The 12136-nt window shown below is 38.9% G+C and overlaps 2 protein-coding genes across 26 annotated transcripts in view; one reads left to right on the forward strand and one right to left on the reverse strand.

Annotated features, from left to right (window-relative positions):
• The window catches only part of NGF (nerve growth factor), a 29110-nt gene extending 17397 nt beyond the window's left edge, over positions 1-11713 (forward strand). Inside the window, exons 2-4 of one of the 4 annotated variants that reach the window (XM_084498093.1) lie at positions 7447-7586; positions 10091-10279; positions 10897-11713. In XM_084498093.1, the coding sequence (XP_084354219.1) occupies positions 10265-10279; positions 10897-11565 (684 nt within the window). In that variant the 5' untranslated portion in view covers positions 7447-7586; positions 10091-10264 and the 3' untranslated portion in view covers positions 11566-11713. Of the gene's footprint in view, positions 1-7446; positions 7587-10090; positions 10280-10833 lie in introns of all 4 variants that reach the window. The other 3 variants (XM_084498090.1, XM_084498091.1, XM_084498092.1) reach the window with 3 other exon arrangements.
• Positions 1-12136, reverse strand: part of LOC311423725 (uncharacterized protein) — a 126375-nt gene that overhangs the window by 59362 nt on the left and 54877 nt on the right. The window contains exon 1 of one of the 22 annotated variants that reach the window (XR_014685829.1): positions 11061-11181. The exons of the other annotated variants lie outside the window; for them this stretch is intronic. The gene's annotated coding sequence lies outside the window, so the exon portion shown is untranslated. Of the gene's footprint in view, positions 1-11060; positions 11182-12136 lie in introns of those variants that run through there. 22 annotated transcript variants of the gene reach the window in all.

Raw genomic sequence — 12136 nt, forward strand, 5'->3', positions numbered from 1 at the left:
CAATCCTTTGTCTATATCTTCACGTTATTTTTTAATGGAAAAAATCCCACCTATCACTGTGAACCGCTCTGGCTACAAAAGGTTTATGAACTACAACCAGCTCCTGAGCTGTGGTACAACATACATTTTAAGTTTCTCTCAACTCTAGCCTTTTTTGCTGCCTCCTTCATGTATTTTGACTTGCCAAATACAGACATGCTTCCATTTCCCTTCTGCATTTCCAGAATTCCTGCCCCATTAAAATATCTTTGATGCTTTTTATCAGTATAAAGACATTGGAAAATTTGTAGATAATAAAATTCCTTTTTGAGCTAAAGAATGAATGGAACAGGAAAGCCTAAAACACAAACATCAGTTATTAAAAGTCATGCGGATCCTAGCCATCATTTCTGCATGTTATTTGTACTTACATAATGTTATTTTCCAAGTTCGGGATCTAGAGAAACATTAGACATGATGAAATCTATACTTGAGAATCTGTTCGTGATATATCAGCTAATTTTTATTTTCACCTTTTTTGGAGTTACTGCATTTTATGTGTTACACTACAAGATCTGTCAAATCTCTAAAAATCTCATTGGTTTCCTATTGCTTTGCATCCTGGCAGAAAAATGGAAAATGATAACAAAACAAAAAATTATGAGCTTGAATAAAAATAAAATGCAACTATTGCTCTTAGGATTCAGCTGGTTCTTATTAACCCGGGTTTGGACAAGAATCAAGATTTATATTCCTTTCTCAATAGCTGGAATAAGGTCATTAGCTGGAAAAGCTTACTGGCCCTCACAGACGTATTTTTCTGCCTTAACTACTTTTGGCTGCAAGATGGGATGCTTACATTGTATTATGATTACCCTTGTACTTTCTCTTCTCAGATTAATTCCCGTTTGATTTTGATAGTTTCATAAAAATGAATCTGAAATTCCAGTCCTTTCATGTAGTATAAAACATCTTTTTAGTTCTCTGGGTTTCCTCTCCATTTCTAGTCATTTTGTATCGGAAGCCTCCGGACCAAATATATCAGGCTAAAAGCCTGGCTAGACACCTGGCAGAACAAGCTCAAGAACCATTTGTAGAAATTATTTGTAGAAACAGAGAAGGGAAAAAAAAGCAGGTGTAATTCTTACACCCACCCTCAAGCAGTTCTTGAGGATTCCCTATCTTCTGTAGCAAAAAGGGAATGACACACCTTCTTGTGTTTGGACAGGTGAGCATAGGTGAGCAGCAACCTTGCATGCTGCCAGGTAGGTGGGCAGGATTGAGGTATCTGTCATCATAGATCTCAAATGCATCCAACTTAATATGAGTCAGACAGATTTATCCCATTTATGCTGCAATAGTTTTCCTGTCATTTAGCACCTGAGATTTCAGTCACTGCTTCATACCAATGAATTAGGATTTATGAAACCCTAGAATTCTACAAAATATATATATATAGTTTGTAGTCCATATTGAAAGTACCAAACCAATCCTCATATGTAATTTCTTAATTTTAGGATTTGCTTAAATAGATGATAATACATAGATTATATGCAACTGTAGTATGCTCAGATACCCATCATTTTTATTTCTTTCTCACTTACTTTTACCAGTTTTATTCCACTGAGGCCACTGACTTCAGGCCAATCAGGTTCACATGATCCTTCTAAGGTTGGTTTCTGCTGTTTATTTTCAGAGAGATTTCTCTCAAATGACCATTATTTCATTTTTCCTTCACTGTATTTAAAGAGATTTTTATCCTGAAAGAGATCAGGATCTGGTATCTTTTATTTGCTGAACGTCAGTTTGTTATCTTAAATATGATAGAATTTCCTCTTCTGTCAGGGCAGCTATGTGCATGTTTATCATTGTGTAACAAGTCAGCCTGCCACAAAAAGAGCTGTATCCCACTGCAAGTTTTTACTGTTATGCTCTCCTTCACATCATGTAATATGTTCTAAAGAAAGACACATTTGAAATGACTGCTGAAGACTAAATTACCATAAGCATATTCTACATGTCAGAGTACCATGATTCCAAATATCAGAAGTCTCTATTGTGTTTTACAATTCAGTATTTACAAAATGAGCCTTTTAGAACTAGAGCTCTGTGTGTCCTGTGCAAGAATCTTCTCATTGTTGTGCTCTTCTGTCAGTCTCCATCCTCTACTGCTAGAATCCAGCACCTGTTTCTGCAGCCTGGATCTCTCCCACCAAACAGTTTCATTCAGCGCCCTGCACAGAATAATTGTCTCATCAATGAAACTAGAAAGGTGATGGACAATAAAATCCCAAAGCATTTTTTTTGGCTCAAAACATGTTCAGAAAACAAAGGAATTGTACTCCTGCGTTTCATTACTTATGGCTGAGGTTTCAGGACAAGAAAAATGGGGTTTTAGGAGAGCTCTCTGTTGCTGCGCATTCATCCTTTGAAGTGAGCCCTGGGAAGACTATCACAGTGATAGTATTATCTGAAGGCAGCTTCCCTGCAGAGGCCTTAGCAATTGAAATATTTATGTACTGGTTCCAGAGGATAGCGGTGACAAAATTAGACTCCTGCAGATGAGCCATTCCCATTACTTATGCCCCAATAAGCATGAAATAAAGCTTAAGTACAAAAGTTTTCCAAATCCTTATCAGTTTCCAATTTGGTGTCTCCACATCACCCTGCACATCATCATTCATAGCGCTCTTTTCCTTTAACTATCCAAAATGGACACAAGCATCACAGGCTATCAAGCATTCTTGTTATTATCATTGCCTAGACTAAACTTGAATCAGAAATCTAGAAGCAGATAGGTCCATGTTTGTAGAACATCCTGTGATGATGGTGATGATCATGGTGACACGATGTATGATAATTGCTGCAGGGCAGCATTTTTCTCAGTGTACTGCTCTCCCTATAAATACTCAGAGCATTTTGGTACTAGAGGCCTTTAGAACAAAAGGAAGTTCATGAGACACAGGTAGTTCCAAATGGCTCTTCAGTATACATAAATCTCTAATTGACAGCATGAGTCACAGTAGATGTAATAGAGGAATTAAATCTTGAGTCCATTAGAAATTCTTATTTTCTTGCTCATAGCTAAGATCAAGAGAAAGTTGAAATGCAGTGTCTCTGACACTGTTCTTAGTCATAATGGCTTAAGGATTCCCTTCAGTGCCTTCCAGGTCTCAGAATTTTTTTTCCCCTCCATTGCTATTGCAAAATCTTAATTTGGTTACTGGTTCAAAGTGAGGGTGTGCCAGTAGACACTTTAACAGCAACCTCAGCATCAACTGCCTCCCTCATTTCTCCATTAACCAGAAGCAGTGATATAAAAGTAATACACTACTTGTTGCTTGTTTTGGTGACCTCTGTAATCCTATTTGTTGCATAGACAGCCAAGCATATAATCCATCACTGCAAATAACATCAGAAAATAAGTGGCAGTTTACCAGCTGCAAATCATCAGCTAAAAGTAGCCCTACCACCACACACATTCCCCATACTGTGTAATTACAGAGAACTGCACAAACTTCACTTCAAACCCAATATAGTATGAACCTCTTCTTTTGCCATTCTTGTATAAAGCAACCACTCCTCAGCTCTGAAATGGAGAAATATTATCAGATACTTTGGGGACTCTGTTCTCACAAGCATACTCCCTTGTTCTTCCACACTTTCTGCATGAACTGCATGAGAGTTGAAAGTATTGATCTTATTTGCACTAGGGAGCTCACTTCTGAAATGTGCTTCATTTCATAAGTTCAAAATACATAAGCATTTCTGTAATCATGAAGACAAAAAGATTCAAATGTGCTGCTTTCTGTTTATTTTTTTGCACAACCATGAAATCATGAAGACAAAAAGATTCAAATGTGCTGCTTTCTGTTTATTTTTTTGCACAACCATGAAATCCAACAACTTTAAGAACGACAGAAAACAACATTCCAAATTGTATCATCCTTTAGACTACAACATTCTATGCCTATGTTTATTGCCTATGGTTATTTCTATTCAGAAAAGTATCTGTTTGCTGTATTTGAGCCAAACTGAGCATTAATTTATCTCTTCCCTTACAAGCACAGGAGCTCCTTTAATGGAATCTGGTGACTGTGCAATTAGAAAGCTGTACAGTTTCCTCCATCAACATAAGGTACCAAAAATATTCTGTATTACAGACAAATATACTTCATTCTTACTAATTTTTATGGATAGTAATATTACATTAATAGACCAATTCAATTCTAGTGCTTCACTTTACCTTGTCAGGAAAAAAAAAAAGAACCTCAAGACTTATGAGACAGGTAAGTCTCACACATTATCATTGGTTCCTGTGATTTAACAGCCTAATTACTCTTGGCTACCAAATGTATATTTGGATGTTCCGCAAGTCATTTTTGCTGAAATGGCATGGATTGGAAATCATTGTAGGGCTTGCATTTTTCATTTAAGAATACTGCAGTATAAGCTGATAGTATTCATCTCAAGAGTCCCGTTTTTTGTTTTTCTCTCCTAGCCACATCTAAACAAACTGTCTGTATCTTGAGGACTCCAATGTGTGTAAAAAGCCTATGTAAAAAAAATTTAATTCAGTGGGTTTGAAAACATATGAGTATTAAAAGACATTTCAAACCTTAACGCTTCATTTCTTAAATTGAATTTAATACATAAAGATGGTAAATCAGCACAACACAATTCCAAAAATTGAGCTTTAGCCATTTTTACCTAACTTAATTCTGATTTAAACAAATCCCATAGTCTCTTGTATAGATACACAGCTGTAGATTGGCTACATCAGCAGAAGATTTTTTTGTGGACACAACAACACATATAAATGTAAAGCAAATAATATTGGTCCCACTCCATATAATGGAAATCTTCAGAGAATTAATGTGTAGGTAGGATTGCCATTTCTGAACTCTAATATCGCTACATTGATTCTGTCTCTCTATAAAGTGTGAATTGCACATGGAATAAGAAACAAGTAATTAGGTATTTCTGTGTAATTGGGGGAATAAAGAAAACAGATCATTTTAGCTCAGAAAACTGTATTTCCAATGTGCCTGTGATCAAAAATGTGTGCACCAAGTAGTAAGTGCCTAGGATAAAACTGATACATAATTGGAGCTTCAATGGTGGGGATGCTCCCACCTGCTCAGTATTATATATATATATATATATATATATATATAATATATATCAATACCTATGTGAGGTGTCTGAATTGTCCTGTTATAAACCCAAGGCTCAGTCTCAGTTTTCACTTTCATGCTGGTAGAACTGTAACACAGCAGTATGGAATTAATTACTGACTGCCTCACCAGGTTTTCGTTTATTTTCCTGGTCTTTCAAGTCTCCCATCAAAAGCTTTGACAAAGCTTTAGCCTCTAACAAATGAATAATGAAGAAAAGGGTTTTCCACTGTCTTTTTCCACTTTGTGCTCTCCACCCCATCACAACACTCACATTCAGCTAAACTGTGTGGCAATCAACATTCAGATCACACAGTTACCAAAAGCTAATTGGAAGAATTGAGCCTTACTGGGTCCTGCATCTGCGGTGTGACAACCCTGGCTATACATACAGACCGGGCGATGGAGAGCAGCCCCGCAGAGAGGGACCTGGGGGTTGTGGTTTACAGCAAGCTGAATATGAGCCAGCAGTGTGCCCTGGCAGCCAGGAGGGCCAACCATATCCTGGGGTGCATCAAGCAAAGCACTACTATCCAGTTGAGGGAGGTGATTGACCTGCTCTACTCTGCACTGGTGCCATACCAGAGCAGAGCACAGCAGGACAATCCCTTCCCTTACCCGCTGGCAGTGCAGTGCCTGAGGCACCCTGGGCACATGTGGCCCTATTGGCTGCCAGGGCACACTGGTGGCTCAGATTCAGTTTTTTGTCAACCAGTACCCCAGATCCCTTTCCACAGGGCTCTCCAGCCTCTCATCCCCAGTCTCTATGTACAGCCAAGGTTGCCCCATCCCAGGTGCAGAATCCAGTACTTGCTCTTGTTAAATTTCATACAGGTGGTGATTGCATAGCCCTCTAATTTGTCAAGATCTTCTGCAAAGCCTCTCTCCCCTTGAGGGAGCTGATAGCTCCTCCTACTTTTGTCTGAAAACTTATTTAGTATACATACAAGTCCATCGTCTACATCAGTTATGAAAACATTAAATAGAACTGTTGCCTCAATGAAAAGAGTATCCCAGGCAAATGGGTAATTTGGTCTCACTTTGAATCACATACCAAAAAAAAAAAACAAAACACATCAATTCTAAGGCATTTGTCCTGTGAAAGGTCTTCAGATTCTCTCCTAAGCCAGGGAGACTCAGGTACGTCTTCACCTCTCACCTGATTCCTGCATGAATACTCTTGAAAAAAAGGAAGCCAGCATAGAACAGAAAGATTATAACTCATTTTCTTGCAGCCAGAAATTAAACATGGTTCCTGTCTTTTTACCTCACTAATGCTAGTTTGCCAAATGTCTTGATTAAGAGGTTTCATCAAGTAAAGGACGTGCTTATTTCTCACCCAATAACACCATCCCAAGCTGGTCTCCAAGTTTTATTTTTGGCAGAACACTGATTTTCTGTTTTTTCCTAAAATTGCAGACACCCAGCACTGAGGTTGACCAATTCACTAGCTCTTAGCACAGAGTGTTTTTTTGGTCTGGCAGAATAAGAGCATTAGAATTTCTTTTTTCCATGTCTGAATGAAAGACTTTAGGCATCATCTCTTCACTGAAACAGTGCTGATTCCAAACAATCAGCAGAGTCCCATCACTATCACTGGATAACTTGTGAGATGTTTCATCCCTCTGATCTGCGTACTTTATTTCTCCACTCACTTTCACTAAAAGCAATGCTATAACAAAACAGCCCAGTGAACTTTGCAACAGCATTTCTTCATACACAACTCAAACAGTGATGGGGTGGGTGGGGAAGCTGGAATTCTCCTGTTGGTAGATAGTATTTTGTATGAAATGTTACATGCATTCACTGTATGTCTTAACAAAAACTTAAAGGATAAACTGAAATTACTTGCAACTGACTGTTCAGAATGTATAGTAGGTTGCACATTGGCAACCCTCCTTCAGGATCCCTAAAGGACTTCCAGGATTCAGGGCATCGTCGTAAGGATAGAAGGCATGGGCCATAATTAAGATGTGTGCAGAGCACAGGAATGGATAGGACGCAGATAGGTTCATCTCCTGCAGGTACCATAAAGGTCTGGGCAACCTACTTTAGGTAAAAAAAAAAAAAAAAAAAAAAAAAAAAAAAAGGTACCTCTGTCTTACAAACATGGTGCTTTTGAAAGTCAAGAACTGCACTTAGACAATTGTTACACCATGAAAATCAAAAAAGCACAGTTCAGAAAGCCAAGCGAGTGAATTTGTCCCTGAACTCCTGCTATCAAGTGGGGAAGGGTACTGAAAACACGTATTTGCTGGCTAATTACTGAAACAAATACTTCTACTTCTAGTGGAACGCAGAGTAAGCAACTCCCAGACTCAGCTACGCTGCCAAACTGGCCTGATGGCATGTTGCAGCCAAGCCCAGCTCAGCATCTGGATGAAATAAAGACCTTTCTGGGGAGCAGTTTTTTGTGCAGTATACTCAGAGGTAAGCACAACACATGCACTTTCTCAGAGCAGACTGAAATAAGATATTATCAGTATCACACAGTAGCCCAAATGCCTATATCAGAAATGTTTACATAAATATAGGTAGCAAGACACTTAACTAACATATAAATGAGAATGAGAATTGTCATTCTGAACTTAAAAAAAAAAAAAATATGGATCTGTCTTCTGAAGAGTGAAGATGAGAGAATTTGCATTATTTTTAGAAATTTTATTATTTTGGGAAATGCTTAGTTCTTTGAAATATTAAATGAGTTGCTTCACTGATATCTGCTAGCTAGCTATTATCTGGCTAAAATGGGAGTTTCCATTTACTCTTTCTTCTCTTATTGTGCTTCCATACGCACCTTTTGCGGGGAATGTTTATGTATAATGAGAGATGGTCTGCTTAGATGGCACAGTGCTCACTAAACATCCTCTGTTTTAGTACAGTTCTTGCATTTTTGGTATTAAAAGACTCGTGGTAACCTTTGTGGCCAATGTGACAAACATTTTACTACCAGCACTAAAAATGGCAGCTATGCATCTCCTGGAAGCTCAGGTGGCTGCACATTCTGAACACACTCAGAAAGCACCATTAAAGGATTCAGTAGTTATGCACAAGATAAAGTTTAGAAATAATCCCCCAAAACAGCCCCTAAAATATACGTACATGTCAGAAAAACAGTCACAATCCCAACAGTCTTAAGACACACATATTTTTTTTTATTTTTTATTTTTGCTTGTGTTGTCATCAAGACTAATCCACTTTTTAAATATGTTTGGTTTTCATTTTCCACTAATGTAATAATTGATGAAAAGACTCGATTTTGAATCTTCAAGAAAACTACCAGGTATTCCAACTACATTTTGTCTGTCTCTTTCTGGTTTTGTGTTAATGGCCTTAGAACAATAATGTTAGCATATGCAACCTAAGAAAGAAGCTCAGAGAACAAAGGTATGGCACAAAACCAGAAATGAGCTTTTTGCTGGCATTGCTATGCCTCTATCCTATAGAAGGAAATAATAAAAACAGGTTTTATATGTAAACACAATAGGTTGAGGCTGCTATTGGCATGCCTAAATTGTTTCTGGAGTATGTTCTGCAAACCTTTTCCATTAACATTTCTGTTGGAAAAGCTAACTTTTTAGAGATGTAATGAACCATCTGATTTTAATTTGGTTGTTGAACAAGGGGTTACACTTTGAATTGTGCATAGCCAAGTTATTGAGCTACACCCAGCTTTATTTCCTTATACAGATAATGATGACTGCTCAAGCATGAGCAGCATGTGGGTAAGCAGCAACCCTCAGACTTGTTTTAAGTAAATTAAAATAGCTGGATAAGTAAAGGTTTTCTCTGTGGGAGAGATTTGACTCTCCTTATCATCATACTGTTCCCAGATCTTCCAGCTTAATGGTTGCAGAGAGATCTGCTAATATGGCTTTTGGACTTTGTCTCCTTTTGTCCCCCTGATGGAGGGACTGTAACATCTTTATACTGTTCAGTCACTACCTCTGTTTGGCATCTCTTGCTGATTTCTTAAATGCTTGTCCAGCCCTGCACAAACACAGCTGTTTATTTCATTTCAGCTCTTGTCCAAGATAAAAAGTATCCACATGAGATCCTATGGGACATCTAAGGGTTCTGCATTTTCTACAAGATTGTGTTCTTGCAAAGCTAAAGTCCTAGTGAGTGCTTTAGTGATGCTTTGAATTCTAGTCTGAGAAAGATGAACAGAAAGGGGGAACTTCAATTGTCATTGACCCACACCCAGGAAAAACATTAAAACATGCTGGGAAATCACAGTGAAATTGCGGAGTCTAATTCCTCTTTTGAAAAACCCTGTTTGTCCAGTTTATGTGCAGCTGCCTGCCTGCTGGCTGGACACAGTGTAATTCAGGGCCAGCTGAGACATGTCAGGCAAAACAAAGCACTGAGCCAGGGGAGAAGCCTGGCTTGAAGGGTTTTTTTCTTTTTTTTTTTCTTTTTTTTTTCTTTTTTTTTTTTTTTCTGTTTATACTGTGTCTACTTACTATTTCTTCACAGAGGAAATATAATGTCTGCTTTTAGCTGCAATTTCAGATCCTTTTTGAGTCTCTCTTATTCCCAGTATGCCTGCCACCCGTTTGTCACCTAGCACATAGCTGAATTAGCCAGCGCATGGTAATTAACCTAACAAGGTATTACTGCTACTGGTCTTCCAGCATTATACTGTTCTTCAAGATGTTTTAGATATTTGTCTTAACATTTTTCCACACCCATAAAAACATGCATATTCTCCACCCCAAAGGAAGAATAGCACTGGCTTTAGATATACTATACAGAGACATTTGTGCAACTTCTTATTCACAGAACTTTGGAAAAAAAAAAAAGGATGGTGTTTCTCTATATAACCAGAACTATGACCCCAATGGTTTTAGCTATGCTGTACCTAAGAAACCAACCAAAAATAGCCTATCATCCATGGTGCTCCTATGTAATACCCATATTTGTCCTAATAGGCAGCCTGAACTTGGACAAATCCCATCTGCCCTTGTGACATGTGATGTCTGAGCTCTTCTGGGAAGGAGCCTGGGCTTTATCTGCCCAAAATCAGCAATGTGGTGCGTCCTGAAAGGGCAGATGGGATAGATGGAGGCTGCTGGAGGCTGCTGAGCCAGCCAGAGTGCTGGGGCATGTCCACATGGCAGGTAAGTGTGGCCGTGAGTGTGCGATAATGGCAGGATTCACTGGGGTTCCCCCACTTATACAAATAATGGCTTGGTGGTGGTCCCCACCCTAGCCCAAAGGACACACCTGTAGACAAATGAACTAAATGGACAAGCTACTTTAGCCAAAGTCCTGCTTCTGTTCTCACTACTCTAGAGGGTATATGCAGCCAAGAGACCAGCCCTGACCAACAAGGTTATTGCCAAAAATCACTAGAGATTTTACTCCTGGGAACATGCTGTCACCATATGGTCTCCACATTAATAATACCAAACAAGTCCTTCATAAACAGTGTTCTAATAACAAATACCAGAGGAATTAATAACAATTTAGCTATTATTTTCTAATGTTCTCACTTTATTAAGAACTTCTATACCGTCTGAATGAGCTATCCCAGAAGAACAACATCTGGCACCCACATGAATACCTGATGAAATCTATATGATCCTGGGTATCTTACAAATTTATTGTCAGCAACAGCATCTGTTTCTGCCAACATGGCTTACAGTAATACTACATTTTTTTTTCATTCTAGGTGCATAGCGTAATGTCCATGCTGTACTACACTCTGATTATAGCTTTTTTCATCGGCACACAGGCAGCTCCAAAGTCAGAAGACAATGCTCCACTGGAGTATCCTGCAGAACACTCCCTACCCAAATCCCACCAGAGTAACGGACACCACATTTCCAAGGCAGCTCCACAGACAACCCACAGCCACTCTACTTGGACGATAGGTAGAAGAGAAGATATAAACATTACCATGGACCCAAGTTTATTTAAGAAGAAGCGTTTCCGGTCTCCTCGGGTTCTGTTCAGTACACGGCCCCCTCCAGTATCAGGGAAAGGACAGAATATGGGACAGCTCAGCAGTGCAGTCTCTCTCAACAGGACTGCCAGGACCAAGAGGACAGCGCATCCTGTATTGCACCGGGGAGAGTTCTCAGTGTGTGACAGTGTCAGCATGTGGGTTGGGGACAAAACCACAGCCACTGACATCAAAGGCAAAGAGGTGACAGTGTTGGGAGAGGTCAACATTAACAACAACATTTTTAAACAGTACTTTTTTGAGACCAAGTGCAGGGACCCTAAGCCAGTCTCCAGTGGGTGCCGAGGGATTGATGCGAAGCACTGGAACTCTTACTGCACCACAACACACACCTTTGTCAAAGCACTGACAATGGAGGGCAAGCAAGCAGCCTGGCGGTTTATTCGAATTGACACAGCCTGCGTGTGTGTGCTCAGCAGGAAGTCGGGGAGACCCTGAAATGGAGCTAAACCCCATGACAACATCCTCCTACCCCCCTACCTCAGCTTGTAAATTATTTTAAGTTATAAATGACTGCATGGTGTATTTATAGTTTATACAGTACAGAAAGAACTTCATTATTTATTAAACTCTCTTGGAAACCTTTTGTGCTTGCAATTTACTTACCAGCAGAACCCCTCAGAAGATGTCCACCTTAGTCTCAGTTCAGCCCTACAACTCTGAAATGTTCACAGGACCATTGAACAATCTTTGTCCACTATCTTATAAAAAGACCACATTTTTCTAGTTTTTCATCACATAGCCTGCCAGTTTACTGTGAAAACCTTGTAGGTTTATTTTCAATTTAAATATTTCCAACAATTACGAAAAGACTGAAAAAGACCCTTCAAAACTTGCTTCCAGTTTTACTAAGTATACATAAAGGTATTAGTCTTCTATCATTAATCACCTCAGTGAATTCCAGGTAGAGAACACTAGTTCTGCGTGTTGCTAGATAAATTTCTAATGTTGCTAGATAAATTTCTAATTTAAAATTGCCAAAATATTTTCATTAAACACTTTTGTGTTT

This window comes from Aythya ferina (assembly GCF_964211825.1).
Source record: "Aythya ferina genome assembly, chromosome: 25".
Classification (NCBI taxonomy): domain Eukaryota; kingdom Metazoa; phylum Chordata; class Aves; order Anseriformes; family Anatidae; genus Aythya; species Aythya ferina.